The sequence below is a fragment of the Watersipora subatra genome, chromosome 9 (assembly GCF_963576615.1).
Source record: "Watersipora subatra chromosome 9, tzWatSuba1.1, whole genome shotgun sequence".
Classification (NCBI taxonomy): Eukaryota; Metazoa; Bryozoa; class Gymnolaemata; order Cheilostomatida; family Watersiporidae; genus Watersipora; species Watersipora subatra.
In genome coordinates, this window is record NC_088716.1 from 63,267,342 (window position 1) to 63,289,409 (window position 22,068).

The 22,068-nt window shown below is 34.0% G+C and overlaps 1 protein-coding gene across 1 annotated transcript in view; it reads left to right on the forward strand.

Annotated features, from left to right (window-relative positions):
- LOC137404330 (protein downstream neighbor of Son-like) overlaps nt 1-21,862 on the forward strand; it is a 28,919-nt gene extending 7,057 nt beyond the window's left edge. The window contains exons 5-13 of the mRNA XM_068090522.1: nt 11,382-11,481; nt 13,927-14,073; nt 14,897-14,997; nt 16,491-16,634; nt 17,191-17,267; nt 17,721-17,787; nt 19,484-19,687; nt 20,033-20,231; nt 20,863-21,862. Coding sequence (XP_067946623.1) covers nt 11,382-11,481; nt 13,927-14,073; nt 14,897-14,997; nt 16,491-16,634; nt 17,191-17,267; nt 17,721-17,787; nt 19,484-19,687; nt 20,033-20,231; nt 20,863-21,150 — 1,327 coding nt within the window. The 3' untranslated portion in view covers nt 21,151-21,862. The remainder of the gene's footprint in view (nt 1-11,381; nt 11,482-13,926; nt 14,074-14,896; nt 14,998-16,490; nt 16,635-17,190; nt 17,268-17,720; nt 17,788-19,483; nt 19,688-20,032; nt 20,232-20,862) is intronic.
- Nucleotides 21,863-22,068: the final 206 nt, after the last annotated feature.

Below are 22,068 nucleotides of genomic sequence, written 5' to 3' on the forward strand. Positions count from 1 at the left end.
TATTAATACTTATTGATGACTTATTAATACTTATTGATAACTTATTAATACTTATTGATGACTTATTAATACTTATTGATGACTTATTAATACTTATTGATGACTTATTAATACTTATTGATGACTTATTAATACTTATTGATGACTTATTAATACTTATTGATGACTTATTAATACTTATTGATGACTTATTAATACTTATTGATGACTTATTAATACTTATTGATAACTTATTAATACTTATTGATGACTTATTAATACTTATTGATGATTTATTAATACTTATTGATGATGTATTAATACTTATTGATGACTTATTAATACTTATTGATGATTTATTAATACTTATTGATAACTTGTTCAATTATTGATAACTCATTGCGATTGGGCCTAATAATTTGAGTATAGAGATACTCCTGTATGTTACAGAAGCATTGATACGTTCACCTCAAGTTTTGTATAACAAAGACATAGTGACTAGTATACACTTGATCAAATATAACAGATAAGTAGGATGGTTTAGAATATTCTAGAGCTTTTTAAAAGCATATTTTATGAGTTTCCCCCCTCGATGGGTGTTGATTGGCCATAGTCAAAGACTGTAGATATTCACTTTTCTAGAGATTCAGTGACATTGTTGTGTGATACTTTGTCACTCATCGATGCTCTCCAGATCACTGGTGCGTCTGTCTCTGCGTTACAACTGATTAGTAGAAGGGAGCGTGCAACATTTACGCGCCAGAGTAAGATGGAAATAGGAAGGTAGGCCTGCTAGCGCTGCAAAGAAATGCTGATTGGTGCGCTAAACTTCCCAATAGATAGAGCTGATACATAATTAAGTTATCCCACGACCAAACACGAGCGAAGCGATTGTCTGAGAGCTTTATGATAAATGCATATGCGCACACAACTCCCGAAAAATTATCCGTCAACGGCCGTAACCAAACCCTTGTACAATAATCCCATCAACAAATTTATTCATTTTTGTATGGAGTCGTTTAAGTATAATAACGATACAAAACACATATAAACCTATTTAAATATGTTACCAAGTCATTGAAAATTCTCGACAATATCCTAAAACTTACCCATCTGATCGGATAATACATACATGTAACTAGACAGATTAATTTGGCCTAAAATCGCCATTAAAACCTGACAAACCTTTTTAATCAAAATTAAGACCGGCCAACGAAACACCGATAAAGCTCTGCGACAGAGATTAGAACCATTAAGCTGTGCGCATTTCACGAAAAAATCGTGCACATTTCACCAGTCTATGGCATTGTCCAATTGCCTAAGGTTTTTGTAATAAAGGTAGAAGTACTGCAAAGTAATCGTTTCTTTTTTGCCGATTCTACCGGACTTTGACATTTTGGACACTTATAATGAATTCTTTGGTATTCCAATTGATGTCCAAAGCAGTGAAAGTAAAGGAAATGATGATGATATTTTTCTAACAATTCTTATAAGATTGTTGCAATATTTCAGCGTTGGCAAAAATATCAATATTTTAAAAAATATCATATCACTGATATATATATCATGATATTTATTGATATTTTTGATATTTATTGATATTTATGATATTTTTGAAACAAATGACATTTTTGAAAAAAATTTGAAGCTAGGTTGAACTTGTATGGTGTTTACATTATGATTGACGTATTTTATAGGTTGTATGGGACCAGTCAGCAATATTTAATACCAAACACTTGATTTATTGTAGGCCTAGTATAATAATTTTCATAAATATGAAAATGTTCGCCAAACATTGGATTGGAAATCATGACATGAATGCAAAGTGCAAACAAAATAGTGCAAATTATAGTAAATACACGATATGATAGTCCAAGCATGTTCTAATGTCCTACTCTTGTCTAGTTTAGGTATTTGTAAACAAACACCAGCTTGCCAGCCTTCACCACACCGAGACAATTTCTCAACTTGCTGTGAACCAGTCCACATGATGAAAACACACACTCAACAGCAGTCAGAGCTATATCATCCTATTTATAGGTTTATACTGAACCAGAATTCTTTGAAGCTATTCATTAGAAGATTTTTGCAGAAAATGATGAGATGAGTTACTCTGTCATCTCAGTGAGTCAGTGTAATGTGCTTACAATTCTGTTTCTGAGTGTCAGATTGTTCAATTCAAAATTATGGATTAGGAAGTTCAAAGGGTTTTCAGCGGGCTGGTCTTCCACTAAGGCAATAAAATATAACAGTTTAACATGAGATGAGATAATCAGGTTAGGGAGATAGTACTGGGATGAAGGAATACAATTTAGATTTGAAAAACTCTTCTCAACTCAAACACTCATTAATTGGTCTAGCCAATGTCACCTCCTTGGTCTGGCTGTCTTTGTTTATCTGTGTTGGGTAAGCCTAGTAGGCCCCTATGCAAGTATTTGATGATTTTAGGTGTTATTTAGCATTTTTAGACTGTTAGCAATAGTTGTAAGGTGAAAACGGAATGATAAAATGGATATTTTTCAAAAATATCATAAATATCGATTTTTTTGACCCAAAAATATCATATCTATCGGCGATAATATCGATGAGATATATCAAGCGATATATATCAAGCCAACCCTACAATATTTAATTATAAGAATAGTTATTCGGTTTTATAGGATTATTATAAGATTTAATTATAAGAATATTCATTAGAATTTACAAGATCGAAGTATATAGTGACCGATGGTGTGCAATATGTTACTGTTATTATTTTTCTAAAGATTTTGTTGATGATACTGCGGCTGTGCCCAATATCGCGGTACTGCCAAGTCGTTTTTAATATCTGCAAAATTAAGTAATAGGCCTACATTTTCTTATAGATATACATGTATTTCTATGACAACCAGCTAAAATCTGTTTAGATTTTCAAATTCAGCATAATTTTTTAGATATAAATACAGAACTCTAGATAAATATTACAACTTCTTGATGTTGGTTGCTATGACCGATGATATACAGCCCCCCCAGCCTGTGTATATTACACAGCAGCTTGCCATTTTACTTCTAATATTGCATTTCTCCTATTGCAGGGGAGAGATATAAACATATAATCTTTTCCTTTCATTATTGCTGTTTGTTGTACTTAATAACACCCAGTACATTACAGCTACCATTGCAGTTCTCCTATTGCGCTGCAGTGCCATTTGACTGCTAATATTGCATTTTTCAACCGGCAGTACCGTAGATTGGGGTTACTTTGGCCGCTTTAATTCTTTTTATTAAAATAAAAATGTAATTAATTCAATTGATTAATTTTATATTGTCAATCTTTTTTTCATTGCATAACTATTATTATAACAATTATAACTTATTATTATAATGATTACCTGTAATTATCATTGTAAAATAGGTTGTTACTATTAGCTTCTTACTTTCTGACATTTTGAGTGGCCAAAGTTGCCCTATGAACTGTCAACTTTGGCTTAATACTGAAAACTCATTGATGGCCAAAGTTACCCCGATTGTGGGGTAACTTTGGCCACCCCTTTATTTTTTGTGTATTTCTGAATTGGATTATTATCTGAAGTTTTCAATAGGCAGTAACTGTAAGAAATAATAGGTTCTTTATTTACAAAATAAAAAAATTACTCAAATACTAATTGTACCTCTCTGCCATTGAAACTATCGTTCAAAAACGGCCAGAGTTTTTTTCAAAATGGCCCGTTTTACAGTTCCCTTTCTTTTTCTATCATCACTTTGGTCGTGGGCTGTATGACAGGGGAATTTCTAGTTTATATTGTTTCTTAAAAAGTGTTTCTATTGTAAAAACTATGATATACGTGTGACCATTTTTTCCTTTTATTGTGCTTGTAAGCGTGTCCAGTACTAGCAAATGGTTGACTGTAGTAGTCTTTACAATGAGCAAACATACATTTAATTTTAGCGATAATCAGTAGTAAACTTCACAGGTCTGTGAATTACCTACAATAGAAGCTTCTATAACACAAACCTATAGCATAAATTTCACATAACGTAAAGAATTTATGTAAGGATTGTGCTTTGTACTATATGAAGAATTCCATATGATGCAAAGTGTCAAGTCGATGCTAGTTCTCAAATTAGCAAGTCGATGCTAGTGCTCTTAATAACGATATTCCCATAGTTAGCTCTGAAAGTATTACTTCCTCTCTTGTCGCATTTGTAAAAAGAAATGACATATGCAGGTATCTTTATTATATATACTACTGCCCTGGTAGTTCAGAGTGTGTGCTGTGAGAGATTGTCAGGTGTCAAGATAAAGCACAGATAAGAAGTAGCTACACAATTAATCATGAATACCTAAAGGTGATCAATTGGTGCAGATGATAGGTTGTCTACTAAACTGAATGTCACAAGTTGGAGTCTCGTCAAAAGCTAAGTTTTATCCTAACCTTGAATCATGGAGATGAATAGATGGAAGGACAGATAGGCACCGATCTTATTACCGGTATATCAAAAATACATTTTTGTTTTGCTTTATTGAAAACGTATAAAGTATCTTTTATAATTTTTGCTTTGCAGAATAGACCTTGTTTTTTTCTTTTTAAAAAAAGTTGAACAAATCGTTGTATATTGATGTTGGAGGCGTGCACTCCCTTTTTTTTATTGTAAAGTTACCTCAATCATGGACTTAAACTGAGTGAAAGTGATAAGAAAAAGGATAAAAGTTGTTGATACAAGTCAGTAATACTACAGTTATGATAATTGTTGATACAAGTCAATAATACTACAGTTACTGTACAGTTGGTGATACAAGTCAATAATACTACAGTTATGATAATTGTTGATACAAGCCAATAATACTACAGTTATAATAATTGTTGATACAAGTCAGTAATACTACAGCTATGATAATTGTTGATACAAGTCAATAATACTACAGTTATAATAATTGTTGATACAAGTCAGTAATACTACAGCTATGATAATTGTTGATACAAGTCAATAATACTACAGTTATGATAATTGTTGATACAAGTCAATAATACTACAGTTATAATAATTGTTGATACAAGTCAGTAATACTACAGCTATGATAATTGTTGATACAAGTCAATAATACTACAGTTATGATAATTGTTGATACAAGTCAATAATACTACAGTTATGATAATTGTTGATACAAGTCAATAATACTACAGTTATGATAATTGTTGATACAAGTCAATAATACTACAGTTATAATAATTGTTGATACAAGTCAGTAATACTACAGCTATGATAATTGTTGATACAAGTCAATAATACTACAGTTATGATAATTGTTGATACAAGTCAATAATACTACAGTTATGATAATTGTTGATACAAGTCAGTAATACTACAGTTATAATAATTGTTGATACAAGTCAATAATACTACAGTTATGATAATTGTTAATACAAGTCAATAATACTACAGTTACTGTACAGTTGTTGATACAAGTCAATAATACTACAGTTACTGAACAGTTGTTGATACAAGTCAATAATACTACAGTTACTGTACAGTTGTTGATACAAGTCAATAATACTACAGTTACTGAACAGTTGTTGATACAAGTCAATAATACTACAGTTATAATAATTGTTGATACAAGTCAGTAATACTACAGCTATGATAATTGTTGATACAAGTCAATAATACTACAGTTATAATAATTGTTGATACAAGTCAGTAATACTACAGCTATGATAATTGTTGATACAAGTCAATAATACTACAGTTATGATAATTGTTGATACAAGTCAATAATACTACAGTTATAATAATTGTTGATACAAGTCAGTAATACTACAGCTATGATAATTGTTGATACAAGTCAATAATACTACAGTTATGATAATTGTTGATACAAGTCAATAATACTACAGTTATGATAATTGTTGATACAAGTCAATAATACTACAGTTATGATAATTGTTGATACAAGTCAATAATACTACAGTTATAATAATTGTTGATACAAGTCAGTAATACTACAGCTATGATAATTGTTGATACAAGTCAATAATACTACAGTTATGATAATTGTTGATACAAGTCAATAATACTACAGTTATGATAATTGTTGATACAAGTCAGTAATACTACAGTTATAATAATTGTTGATACAAGTCAATAATACTACAGTTATGATAATTGTTAATACAAGTCAATAATACTACAGTTACTGTACAGTTGTTGATACAAGTCAATAATACTACAGTTACTGAACAGTTGTTGATACAAGTCAATAATACTACAGTTACTGTACAGTTGTTGATACAAGTCAATAATACTACAGTTACTGAACAGTTGTTGATACAAGTCAATAATACTACAGTTACTGTACAGTTGTTGATACAAGTCAGTAATACTACAGTTACTGTACAGTTGTTGATACAAGTCAATAATACTACAGTTACTGAACAGTTGTTGATACAAGTCAATAATACTACAGTTACTGAACAGTTGTTGATACAAGTCAATAATACTACAGTTACTGAACAGTTGTTGATACAAGTCAATAATACTACAGTTACTGTACAGTTGTTGATACAAGTCAGTAATACTACAGTTACTGTACAGTTGTTGATACAAGTCAATAATACTACAGTTACTGTACAGTTGTTGATACAAGTCAATAATACTACAGTTACTGAACAGTTGTTGATACAAGTCAATAATACTACAGTTACTGTACAGTTGTTGATACAAGTCAGTAATACTACAGTTACTGTACAGTTGTTGATACAAGTCAGTAATACTACAGTTACTGAACAGTTGTTGATACAAGTCAATAATACTACAGTTACTGTACAGTTGTTGATACAAGTCAATAATACTACAGTTACTGAACAGTTGTTGATACAAGTCAATAATACTACAGTTACTGTACAGTTGTTGATACAAGTCAATAATACTACAGTTACTGAACAGTTGTTGATACAAGTCAATAATACTACAGTTACTGTACAGTTGTTGATACAAGTCAATAATACTACAGTTACTGAACAGTTGTTGATACAAGTCAATAATACTACAGTTATGATAATTGTTGATACAAGCCAATAATACTACAGTTATGATAATTGTTGATACAAGTCAATAATACTACAGTTATGATAATTGTTGATACAAGTCAATAATACTACAGTTATGATAATTGTTGATATAAGTCAATAATACTACAGTTATGATAATTGTTAATACAAGTCAATAATACTACAGTTATGATAATTGTTGATACAAGCCAATAATACTACAGTTGTAATAATTGTTGATACAAGTCAATAATACTACAGTTACTGTACAGTTGTTGATACAAGTCAATAATACTACAGTTACTGAACAGTTGTTGATACAAGTCAATAATACTACAGTTATGATAATTGTTGATACAAGCCAATAATACTACAGTTATGATAATTGTTGATACAAGTCAATAATACTACAGTTATGATAATTGTTGATACAAGTCAATAATACTACAGTTATGATAATTGTTGATATAAGTCAATAATACTGCAGTTATGATAATTGTTAATACAAGTCAATAATACTACAGTTATGATAATTGTTGATACAAGCCAATAATACTACAGTTATAATAATTGTTGATACAAGTCAATAATACTACAGTTATGATAATTGTTGATACAAGTCAATAATACTACAGTTATGATAATTGTTGATACAAGCCAATAATACTACAGTTATGATAATTGTTGATACAAGTCAATAATACTACAGTTATGATAATTGTTGATACAAGTCAATAATACTACAGTTATGATAATTGTTAATACAAGTCAATAATACTACAGTTATGATAATTGTTGATACAAGCCAATAATACTACAGTTATGATAATTGTTGATACAAGTCAATAATACTACAGTTATGATAATTGTTGATACAAGTCAATAATACTACAGTTATGATAATTGTTGATATAAGTCAATAATACTACAGTTATGATAATTGTTAATACAAGTCAATAATACTACAGTTATGATAATTGTTGATACAAGCCAATAATACTACAGTTACGATAATTGTTGATACAAGCCAATAATACTACAGTTATGATAATTGTTGATACAAGCCAATAATACTACAGTTATGATAATTGTTGATACAAGTCAATAATACTACAGTTATGATAATTGTTGATATAAGTCAATAATACTACAGTTATGATAATTGTTAATACAAGTCAATAATACTACAGTTATGATAATTGTTGATACAAGCCAATAATACTACAGTTACGATAATTGTTGATACAAGCCAATAATACTACAGTTATGATAATTGTTGATACAAGCCAATAATACTACAGTTATGATAATTGTTGATACAAGTCAATAATACTACAGTTATGATAATTGTTGATACAAGTCAATAATACTACAGTTATGATAATTGTTAATACAAGTCAATAATACTACAGTTATGATAATTGTTGATACAAGCCAATAATACTACAGTTATGATAATTGTTGATACAAGTCAATAATACTACAGTTATGATAATTGTTGATACAAGTCAATAATACTACAGTTATGATAATTGTTGATACAAGTCAATAATACTACAGTTATAATAATTGTTGATACAAGTCAATAATACTACAGTTATAATAGTTGTTGATACAAGTCAATAATACTACAGTTATGATAATTGTTGATACAAGTCAATAATACTACAGTTATGATAATTGTTGATACAAGTCAATAATACTACAGTTATGATAATTGTTGATACAAGTCAATAATACTACAGTTATGATAATTGTTGATACAAGTCAATAATACTACAGTTATGATAATTGTTGATACAAGTCAATAATACTACAGTTATGATAATTGTTGATACAAGTCAATAATACTACAGTTATGATAATTGTTAATACAAGTCAATAATACTACAGTTATGATAATTGTTGATACAAGCCAATAATACTACAGTTATGATAATTGTTGATACAAGTCAATAATACTACAGTTATGATAATTGTTGATACAAGTCAATAATACTACAGTTATGATAATTGTTGATACAAGTCAATAATACTACAGTTATAATAATTGTTGATACAAGTCAATAATACTACAGTTATAATAGTTGTTGATACAAGTCAATAATACTACAGTTATGATAATTGTTGATACAAGTCAATAATACTACAGTTATGATAATTGTTGATACAAGTCAATAATACTACAGTTATGATAATTGTTGATACAAGTCAATAATACTACAGTTATGATAATTGTTGATACAAGTCAATAATACTACAGTTATGATAATTGTTGATACAAGTCAATAATACTACAGTTATGATAATTGTTGATACAAGTCAATAATACTACAGTTATGATAATTGTTAATACAAGTCAATAATACTACAGTTATGATAATTGTTGATACAAGCCAATAATACTACAGTTATGATAATTGTTGATACAAGTCAATAATACTACAGTTATGATAATTGTTGATACAAGTCAATAATACTACAGTTATGATAATTGTTGATACAAGTCAATAATACTACAGTTATGATAATTGTTGATACAAGTCAATAATACTACAGTTATAATAATTGTTGATACAAGTCAATAATACTACAGTTATAATAGTTGTTGATACAAGTCAATAATACTACAGTTATGATAATTGTTGATACAAGTCAATAATACTACAGTTATGATAATTGTTGATACAAGTCAATAATACTACAGTTATGATAATTGTTGATACAAGTCAATAATACTACAGTTATGATAATTGTTGATACAAGTCAATAATACTACAGTTATAATGCCAATAAACTAAAAAGTTGAGTCTAATTTTTTACCTTTTTTAACGGCCAAAGTGTGAGTTTGGAAAGATCTTGGAATAGATTAGGCAATTACATTAGCTTTTCATATATTTTACTGTTTGTATAAAGACCCCCTGCAACGTAAACGTGCCCAAATGGATTATTTACATTATAAGAGCCTCTACTGTATTTCGATACATTTGAAAAAGATCATTAGCTAAGTCTACTCAATGCATTCTGTCTCTATATGGCTGTATAGGTTGCTTTTCATTTACAAAAAACTACTATGATTTCCTGTAAAGATACATTCTCAGTGTAATTGGTTTCTATAGAATCAAAACATTGATTCATGTCCATTCAATAGTTTAATCTACACTGAGTTTGTTTAGTGATTTTATCGAAGACTGCGATAGGCAGCCATTTTCTTTTTTTTTGAAATAAGAAAGGCCTTCTCCACCATTTTAATTATTTGCGTTGAGCCTTTTAGTAATAGGCGTAGCATTTTCTGTATATGCTACAAATTTCTGATTGGCAAATTTGAAAACTTGAGGAGACGATTCTGCCCAACCCTGACTGTAATGCAAATACTTTGAGTTTAAACCGGCTGTTTCCTACTATGCATAGCGTAACACTCATTTCATACACATAGATATGCGCATGGAGGGCCAAAGCAATATAGGCAATGAATATGCATGCATGGCTTTTTATATTTATATGCTGGACATTTTACTGAGAAATGAAATGTTAAAATTTAATATGTAAATCCATAACCAACTATCCATTCAACGGAGAATAGAGTGATTAAAGAATAGAGCAATTCAAATAAACAGAAAACTCCAAAAGACAATACACAAATATCAGTATCATTAAACAAACATGGAGAGTAAGATATAGCAGTTTTAACCTATAATATTGTTAGTAAACAGCCACAGGATACCTCTAATCTCACTACCTCTGCTCTCACTACCTCTAGTCTCACTACCTCTAGTCTCACTACCTCTACTTTCACTACCTCTATTCTCACTACCTCTACTCTCACTACCTCTACTCTCACTACCTCTACTCTCACTACCTCTATTCTCTCTACCTCTACTCTCACTACCTCTACTCTCACTACCTCTACTTTCACTACCTCTATTCTCACTACCTCTACTCTCACTACCTCTACTCTCACTACCTCTACTTTCACTACCTCTATTCTCACTACCTCTACTCTCACTACCTCTACTCTCACTACCTCTACTCTCACTACCTCTACTCTCTCTACCTCTACTCTCACTACCTCTACTCTCACTACCTCTACTCTCACTACCTCTACTCTCACTACCTCTACTCTCACTACCTCTACTCTCACTACCTCTACTCTCTCTACCTCTACTCTCACTACCTCTACTCTCACTACCTCTACTTTCACTACCTCTATTCTCACTACCTCTACTCTCACTACCTCTACTCTCACTACCTCTACTTTCACTACCTCTATTCTCACTACCTCTAGTCTCACTACCTCTACTCTCACTGTTCGTTCAGGCACTTTATTGTTTGACAGTCTTTCTAAGTATATTGTAGAATGCTGACATTTTGAAGGTTGAAAAGGCGACAGCTGGCGAGTTTAGATTACAAATCTATACCTGAGCATGCTGCAGCTGCAAACAGCGAGTCTCCAGCTAGACCACAGTCTTCAGCAGTGAGTCATGTGAATATCTCCCTTAGCTAAAGATGCTCCTCTTCTACATTTTCATAGGGTGCCCCTTACATTGGCCTCTGTAATCATGGGCGATACTTCCGACATCTTCAAAGCCTGGTACTGCTTCCTCTGAAATCCTCTCATAGTTTGTGTCAATCAATTTCCTCACTTGGCATCGTTTTTCTTGTAGAACTGGAGACAGTTTTGTATGTTCAAGCAGAAAGCTGGTACAACTTAAAACTGTACCTTAAAATAATGCAATTTTATAAATTACATGTATGTTAATTGAATCTTATTCTATGTCACTCATTTTTCTCACACACTTCACCGTGAACCTCTGCACTGCCTGCACTTACATTCACCCTTCTGTAACAGTAGACATTACTTTATTAATTTAGTTTTACCTAATTTATTATAGTATAACATATATTATATAGTTTATTATTGTATGATATTTTTATTATATAGTTTAATCCCACGACCAAACACGAGCGAAGCGAGTGTTTGGGAGCTTTATGATAAATTCATATGTGCACACAACTCCCGAAAAGTATTCATCAACACCATAACCTAAACCCTTGTACCGAAATTCCATCAAAAAATTTAACCACTCTTGTGTAGAGTCGTTTAAGTATAATAATAATAATACAAAACACATATAAATCTATTTAAATATGTTACCAAGTTTTTGAAAAGTGTCGACAATATTCTAAAACTTACCCATCTGATCGGATTATACATAACTAGAAAGGTTAATTTGGCCTAAAATCGCCATTAAAACCTGACAAGCCTTTTTAATCAAAATTAAGACCGACCAACAAAACTCCCATAAAGCCGTGTGACAGATGGTAGTACCATAAAGCCCTGCGCATTTCACGAGAAAAACGTGCACATTTCACCAGACTATGGCATTGTTCAATTGCCGAAGGTTTCTGTAATAAACGTAAACCATTTGAGACGTAGACCGTAGACCGATTTACAGGTACGAAAATGTGTACACAGTTTATCAGCCTATGTTTTTTTGTCCATTTACCGAAGGTTCCATTAAATTATCTAGAACATTAGCCAAATTTCTTTACATCTTTTGTACAAGCTAGGGCCGAACTACGACGCCCCTTTATGACAAGAACATTTTTTTATTTTGCTCCAGTTTGCAGAAAACTTCCAGACACACGGGAATGCTAATGTTTGCTTTCTGTTACAGATCGCTGTCAAAACCATTCTACATTCAACACAACCAACTTTCAAACTGTGTATATTACACAGCAGCTTGCCATTTTACTTTTAATATTGCATTTCTCCTATTGCAGGGGAGAGATATAAACATACAGTCAAACATGGATAACTCGCCTTCGGATAGCCCGAACACAAGGTTAACTCAAACGGTTTTGTTTGGTCCGTTCCCACGCAATGATAAATTGCTTCAGATAACTCTACCTCAACATCATTAACTCGAACAGTTTTTTGCCCAACAGCTACCGAGACGGTTTTTATCGCTTTAGAATATCACTTTATTCCAAGCCATAGAGGTAAACCTCAACTTTTAGTAGTTCGTAGGCTTTGTTATTACCATCATCGGCAAAATATCTTTGTCAATGAATTTTCTTTTGGTGAATTTTGATTTTTAACAAACATCCGCTGAGTGATGGCCCTTCGAAGGGAAGAAAAAGTGAGGTAACCTTCGCATTAACTTCAAGAAGAATCGGCAAAATTGATCTTGGTTAAAATGCTCAAAAGATGAAGAAAAAGATGTCTTTTCTTCTGAGCATTTCAACAGCGATCAAATTTTGCCAATTTTAATCTGAAAATGTCCTGGCAGTCACATCACATAAAACAACAAACAAATCTCAAGTGATAGAAAACTCTCTATATTTTTTAATAAAAAAAATTTTAAACTTTACATTAAAAGCCTTTAATTTGAAACAAGCCATTCATGCTTTTGATTTATATTATAGTTTGTATATGTACATGTAACTACTAATAAACACATTGACTTATGACAGTGCTCTGATAACTTGAACGCTTTCACTCGGTCCCGGGAAGTTTGAGTTATCAAAGTTTGACTGTATAATCTTTTCCTTTCATTACTGCTGTTTGTTGTACATAATAACACCCAGTACATTACAGTTACCATTGCAGCTACCATTGCAGTTATCCTATTGCACTGCAGTGCCATTTGACTGCTAATATTGCATTTCTCAACCAGCAGTACCCTTTCTTTTTTCCATTATCCATTTGGTCGTGGGCTGCATGACAGAGGCATTTCTAGTATAGTGTAATTGCGGTAATGCTATACGTATCTGAAATATTTATCATTGTCGAACATATTAAGCAAAAAACAGTGGATTCTTAAAGCAATATTTGCTCCTTCATTCAACTGTCTCAACATGAACTCAACTCATCACTGAATGGAAACACTTAATAATATTGCAGACATCTTTTCAGACAGTGGTTGACAAAGTGATCCGAGATTACTCCCTTTGTACCAAGTTGAGGCTGACATCACGATTTGACTTTTGCTCTCTCGTAGCAGCATCAGGTGATGTCCACAGTCAAGCCTTGGACGACTTCATGACGGGCAGACCATGCCAGGTTGGTGAGAGTAGAGTTGTCTTGATACATCTCTAATTCCTCAGACTGATTGTAGATTGCCAAGATGACTCTCTTGTTTTTGCAACATTTTAATATAACAGTCTGACATCATCGGGTTGCTGGGCAACATAGCAGCGTGACATCATCGGGTTGCTGGGCAACAAGCTGCTTCGTTGTTCAGTATTCTAAACCGTGTTTGATAAATATACATAAATATGTATATTGTCTTTGCAGTATTTGAATACAGAGAGCAGTATTCAAATACTTCAAAGACCATTTGTCACAACATGGAAGGTCAGAGCTCAGTAGAATAGCTAGTAAGAACTCATCATGGGATGTGAAATGTGAATGCTGAGCTGTTGAATGGTCAGTAACCTCTTTTTGGCATGTGAAATCCATTGATGAATTTTAAATTTTTTGAATTCCATAATTTGCCTTTCTCGATATTCTTAGTTGGATCAAGGTATATATACATGTCATTTTGGGTTTATAGCAGATAGAGGCACCTGATGACTGTCATAAGGGGTTTATAGCAGATAGAGGCACCTGGTTACTGTCATAAGGGGTTTATAGCAGATAGAGGCACCTGGTGACTGTCATTATGGGTTTATAGCAGATAGAGGCACCTGATGACTGTCATAAGGGGTTTATAGCAGATAGAGGCACCTGTTGACTGTCATAAGGGGTTTATAGCAGATAGAGGCACCTGTTGACTGTCATAAGGCAGCATTTCATACATATGATGTAATGGGTGGTTATTTTTAAAACAGGCATTTTGTCTGAGTATGAGTTTCTCAAAATGGACCGCATCTTATGCTTGCAGAATCCTCATGTGGCTCTACACAGACACCTCCACTGTTATGTCTATCCAAATATGCCATGGCTCCGTCTCTTCCCAAGAACTAGTAACAAAAAGGCATCGCAGTGAGTTCCCAAGTGCTTTTGCCACCTGAACAACCTGAACGGTTGTTCAGGTTGTTCAGGTGTTATATTATTACTAATACAACTGTTCAGCTGAACAACCTGAACGGTTGTTCAGCTTGTTCAGGTGTTATATTATTACTTTGAACTTTTGTAGTTGTATATTGATGCTTTCATAGCAAACCATCACCACTGTGCCTGGACTCATATCTCATTTCAGTTTTATATGTTGGCATAAATCTTAGACCTGGTGACACCTCATTAATATTGAGTCCATTTATTACATTTGTTGTTTGTTGCAAGGAGCCATCTTAGGACCTGCTAATAATTGTGCTCTTGCCAACTGAGTAGTTGATCTCAGACGCTTCAATGAAATGATTTATTATCCTTCTCAGCAAACTATAGGGAAAGGAGTTGTAATCTCATTCATGAACAGGCCTATTGGGTCATTTTGGTAAAATAGTCTGATCCGCTAATGGCTATAGTTTGTTAGGAATACAACTCCAAAGTTTAACTCCAAAGTTAAATGTTTGTGTCCCTGCCTGTGCTTACGTTCTGCAAATGCATTGCATACCTAAATTGTCTTCATTCATTCGATTTTATCTTGACTGATTCAAGGCAGGTCTTTGCAACAATTCAGTGCGATCCTTGTAACTGTCTATGAAGAAGGGTTTGTACCGCCACTCTGAAGATCTGTACTAATAGACTTCAGTTGTAATTTTGCTAAGGACTAACAAAGCCTATGCACAAGAGGTCTGTAACAAGGGTTTTGGCATGACCTCCATTATGTCTATAGCAAGGATTGGCATCATCTCCATTAGGTTTATAGCAAGGATTGGCATCATCTCCATTATGTCTATAGCAAGGACTACTAAGCAGTGTTCTCTATACAAAACCAGTTATTTCTATGATCTGAAAGTTTTTGCCAGAGTCAGTGCTGAAATATTCTTCATAAATTTAACCAAAATAAAAACTTGAAACGTGTAACACGCCCTGAGCTTATTTAAAAGGTTTCCTTGTTACCATTTCGATCTGCATAATCTTTTCCCTCAACTCACGCCTAAGCTGCCATATACCAGGGTGTGGCACTACAATACTGTAAACTTCTGTGTGAACTAACTGGTACACCATCTCCTGGTTAATCTACAACATGTACACTGCCACCTGCATCGTAGTGTTGAAAGATTCAAATTTCTTGCAATGTTACACAGCCCTGCCTGTGAAGGCCACTGTTTGTTGCAATGTTACAGAGTCCAGCCTGTGAAGGCTATCGTTTGTTGCGATGTTACAGAGCCCTGCCTGTCAAGGCCATTGTTTGTTGCAATGTTACAGAGCCCTGCCTGTCAAGGCCATTGTTTGTTGCAATGTTACAGAGCCCTGCCTGTGAAGGCCATTGTTTGTTGCAATGTTACAGAGCCCAGCCTGTGAAGGCCATTGTTTGTTGCAATGTTACTGAGCCCTGCCTGTGAAGGCCATTGTTTGTTGCAATGTTACAGAGCCCTGCCTTTGAAGGCCTCTTCAGCTCTAGACATACAGTGGAAAGAAACATACACTTCAGTTTATGCGAGTCTTGTTTCTGGTCACCTGTCTTGTCATTATTTCTACGCCCTTTGTGAAGGCTTCACCCTTCTTTTCCACAGGTGACATTATACTGTGAATATTCTATGGTTACCTTTCTTTATGTTGTGAATATTCTATGGTTACCTTTCTTTATGTTGTGAATATTCTATGGTTACCTTTCTTTATGTTGTGAATATTCTATGGTTGCCTTGTCTGACTTTATACAGTGAATATTCTATGGTTGCCTTGTATCACTTTATACGGTGAACATTCTATGGTTACCTTTCTTTATATTGTGAATATGGTTGCCTTGTCTGACTTTATACAGTGAATATTCTATGGTTGCTTTGTATCACTTTATACGGTGAACATTCTATGGTTACCTTTCTTTATATTGTGAATATGGTTGCCTTGTCTGACTTTATACAGTGAATATTCTACGGTTGCCTTGTCTGACTTTATACAGTGAATATTCTATGGTTGCCTTGTATGACTTTATGCAGTGAATATTCTATGGTTACCTTTCTTTATGTTGTGAATATTCTATGGTTGCCTTGTCTGACTTTATACAGTGATTATTCTATGGTTCCCTTGTCTGACTTTATACCGTAAATATTCTATGGTTGCTCCCTTCAGATGCACAGAGTGCAAGACTATCAGAGCAGTTGTCTACCCAACTACTAGAGGATTCCGACAGAAGCTTCAGGAAAGAGGTCAGCATTAAAAATGTATGTTACGACGTTAAAGAGTGTTGGAGATGTACTACGTACATGTACGTTACATGTCTCTACTGTCCAAACAACGCTGCGATTGCACTTTATGGAATGTTTAAGTTCAACACATGAATATATTTTATTCTGGTGATTTGAAAGATTGAACAGCCATAAAACTCATATCACCAATTATAAAATCGTTTTGGTAAATGTTGTATTTTGGAAATTACTCTGGCTGCATACTCACGTGCTGGCTCAGCCTTTCACATGTTTGCGAATTCACGTGTCAAGGCCATCAATTGAGGCTTGATTGTATAGCATTTATATCCATATGGAATTTTTCAGTTTGATATTACTACCAACTCAAAATATTGAATTGTCTCCCTTGGTTGAGACAGCTCACCAATGCCATTATTGTGTGCTGTCACTCGTGCATATATATCATTACTACAGGGATTGATTTTACTCTCCCGCTGGAAGATGAGAGAAGAAAAGTCCTTACTAAAGAAAAAAAGCTAAGGTTAGTTTCACTTCATTTTACAAGATTTTCGTAAGGCCTCTGATAGCCTGTGCACCTCAATTGCTGAATACGTTTGCTTAGAAGTTAGCCTCAACAGATACACTATCAAGGATGCTGCATTACCATTATCAAGTCTGGCTGGTTGTCTTTACTTACATTATATGCTAGTCCTGCGTTTCTCTCGCAATTACAAATAATGATTAACGTTATCTGAGGTAATGTGGCTGATGACCTCAGACTCAGGCAACCGTTGAGGGTCAGATCTTCGTGTACCCAATGCAACTAGTAAAAGACTCAGGTTAGCAACGATCTCTTCGATTCGTTTGTCACTCTGTCAGTTCTCTCATCTTCTCAAAGCTGTTGCCCTATGAGAGACATTATTTTAGCGGTAGGTAAAATGACCATCTTGTTTTTGGAGACACCCCACATTTCCTCCTGATTAATCACCATCTCTGATCAGGCCATCAGATCCTGAGTACATGTATTGTGTATGTTGAGTGTTCAAGGAGGTGTGAATCTGTACAATTTAGCAAGGAGGTTGTTTCTTTATGGAATGGTTGATAATCGTTTGGCAGTTGATGACAAATCTAAATTATTGTTTCTATGGCTAGTAAACGGGTTATCTAAAAGTTATCTAAAGTAAAGGTTTCCTTTCGGTTTGCAAAAAATACTTTGTTACTGCATTATTTTCTTTCAAAGAGTTTTTAGAAATTTATTTAAAATTTCATAATATTTGTTATGAAAGCAAATTCCACTGCTAATATAATAATTACTCATACCTCAGGTAGAACCTGCTAAGGAATTGAAGTCTATTAAATCCTGTTATTACGATCAGGAATAATAATATACTGTTGTAGTCACAATAGGAAACTTAGTGGGGTTACTCGAATTTTAGTTCTAATACTGCTCGAATTTTTGTTCCGTCTTCATCATATTAATTTAGGTCTTACAAAAAATGCACACGCGAAATTTCTCTGAAAGTGTGAAAACAGACTAAGTATTGTAAGCATGGCAGCATTTGAAAGCGTCGTGGTATCAAGGTCAGACCGAAAGAGGCTAATCTATTATGACTGACATGAATTCAAATATGTTAAAGTTGTTATTGTATGAAGTTGTAAAATTTTTGTGTCACGCTTTTTAAAAGCCGAACCATGTAGCTGAAAGACAATCACGTTAGACTGATGTCTAATGAGTTAGTATTTTACTTAGATTAAGAAGGTATAGGAATATTTAGTCTTTTAGATTGAAAGGTGCTCATTAAAATGTCTGCAAAACCACAATCTTTGGCGAGGCAGTATACGATAATCAACACTAACAGAAACAAAAGAACAAGTCTGTCTTATCACTTTTGAGGTGTAGTGAATTAGATTGAACCCAAATCCAATTTAATTTACAAAGAATGTTTGTTGAAGCTCAGTCTAAGAATAACATCAGTCAGAGAAACCTAATCCCCTCTCACCTGTGCTCTTAGAAACTTGGACGGGAGTAAGCATATGACATGGACAGACAACTTTACAGATTTCCCTTTACAACGTTTCAAATTTTGACCAGTTTTGTAGTATTTCACGTAACCTACATTAATCTGTGCGACCATGATTAAGTGTATCGGAAGCATAGCTTCAGATTAGAGATTTCTAGCCAAGGCCATTTCTGTGTCAACCAAGATTCTTGCTATTTGATGATTTTGTTTATCCAGAAACACTCCAATTACTGAAAGTGAGGCCACTCCTGCATTTGTCCACTCTGCCAGTTCTAAGACTGGACATGAGCTGTCAATAGCTGAGGATGATCCAAATACTAGCCTCACAGAGGGGGAAGTAAATGACCCTCTTGAATGGTTGGAAGATATCGGGCTAGAAAAGTCCCACTTTCCTTCCTTGCGGCCTAGTAAAGTTCAGATGTAAGTGGCTTCAGCAGGTGCTCTAAAGTTGAATTGATGCAGTTATGCCAGATGCCAGCTTTTCCTGCAATGGCTCTACCAGCAACTGAGTTTTATTATCTAAGGTTAACTAAAATAATGGAGATATTTGGGTATAGCGAGTTTCATTAGGATTGTCATAGCAATTACAGAAATAATAGAGCCGTGAGCTTATTTTAAGATCAATGTATATCAGATGATTAGTTATTGGCCATCTAATTAATGTCTAGCCGTATTATTGGTTATCTAATTTATGTTTGGCTGTGTTATTGGCTAATTTATGTCTAGCCGTGTTATTGGTTATCTAACGACTATTGCTCTGTTCAGGGAGGAGGAATCATTCAAGAATATCGATTACCGGCCCGCTTCTACTGTTCTTATTTCTGGCCAGATGTTTGTGGATAGGCTGGTAGACTTCACGAGGAACTACAACAAAACCATTGCCTCAACTGGTGAACTCGCCTCTATTCCTCCTACCATTCTCTCTCGCAGTCCATTCCTCGGGGCCACCATTCAGAAGCTTGAGGTTAATAATCCAATTCATATTACGAATAAAGCAGCTCCACTAGCAGGTCTGTTTTCATGGGAGAATCGTGCTGGAACATTGCTCGAGTTCAAAAATGATAGTTTTGCTGCAGAACCAGCAGCAGGAAACAGCAAGTTGTGGATGTTTCATAGTTTCACGCAAGCGCTATCGTGGTTAACTTAATGATAATGGGTGGCTTTGATTTAGTGATCAAATCAAAATTACTCTGGCAAAGAGCTACGCAATCTTTACTATGATAAGAGGCCTGTCCTGCTATGCGGGCGAAGCTACGCTAAGAGCAGAGCGTTAGGAAAAAAATGCACTGTACGGGAATTGAACTCAAATACATGGCTTTGAAGCCAGACGCACTACTAACAGCACCACTGGCCCTCCTAGCTGGGTCATGGAATAACTGTACACCTAGTTATTACAAATGATGATATCTCCCTGCTCACCGGACTGTCAGTTTACTGACTAGACTGATTAGTTTACTAATGTGTTTTGTAATGAACTGTTACTCACCACACAGCCCTTCTCTTGAATGTTCTGACCCCCCCAGGTTTCTGCTGGTGTTGATACCTTTCTTAGCTCATCTTAGTGTGTGTACTAGTGCTGTCAATCGTACTTGTAGCTCCGATCAGGATGGATGACTAGTGATGGAGGAGAGAAGTTGAGCTATATAGATTTAGAGAGGCCCTTGCTGACCGGTGTCATTGATGACATCATGAAAGATGTCGTGGAGCCCGGTGTGACCTCTGGCGAGGCTGTTGCTGTTAGCATGCAGCTAGTGGATGATACCGAAGTGTTTAATGTCATTAAATGTGCTGACAGTTCATGTTCTGGCAGCGTACCTGCGGTATCACATGATATCAAACCACAAACCTCTTTCATGTATAAGAATCACCAGTATTACTATTAGCGCTGCCTGGTTTAGATTATTTTTATATTTTCAACAAGTAGCAAGTTTTGTAAAAAAGACCAGAATATGGACTACACTTCAAATAGAATATCCATTAGGTCAGTCTTGGCAGCGTTATCATGACATCTTATCAACACTGCGCAATCTCTTGTACAATTGTAATGCCTCAGGCTGTTTAATAATACACTTTTTCAAGGCTGTTGGCTGTGTAACACATCCGTGTTATCATACAATCTGTATAGTAGACACGACAAACCATCACTGCATCAATTAGTTCAGTTCGAGCGCCATGGTGCTCTATTCTTCAACCCTTCCTCTATAGTGGCGTTCACATAGAGGCTGGCGTTGTATTTTTCAAATGGCTTGTCAGAATTTTGGGAAAATAAATTTAGCCGTATTGCTGGTGAAGCGAATGTCGCCTATATTCAACCTTCTGGATCTGATAAATCTACTAACTTACCTCCAACTTGTCAAAAATCTCTTAATAAATATGCATTGAAAAACAGAAACATCGCTACCAGTTGATTGCTATTGCTTGCAATTAACCTGCCGTGATATTATAACCTGTGTCCTGCTTTGCAATTTGTTGGAGCTTTCAATTTTTATTTCATTCTTAATTTGAAGATATATTTTCATTTTATATCTATATTTAACAATGTTGCATCAAAGCTCATCGCACTCATTGATATGTTGGCTACAGTTTGCAGCTGAAACTAGCTTTTTATGTGCAATAAAAGAGAAGTAACGAGCGTTGATCAATTATAAGATCAGATCACTGCAATGATATGATATCATCAAATAATATGCTATAAATTTGCTTTCAAAATTTAAATGAAAAAAAAGCGAACAGCTTTGGAGTTGGACAATGAGAAAATTGATTGTTATTGATGTAAGCAATTCATTATTAGTACAATTTTG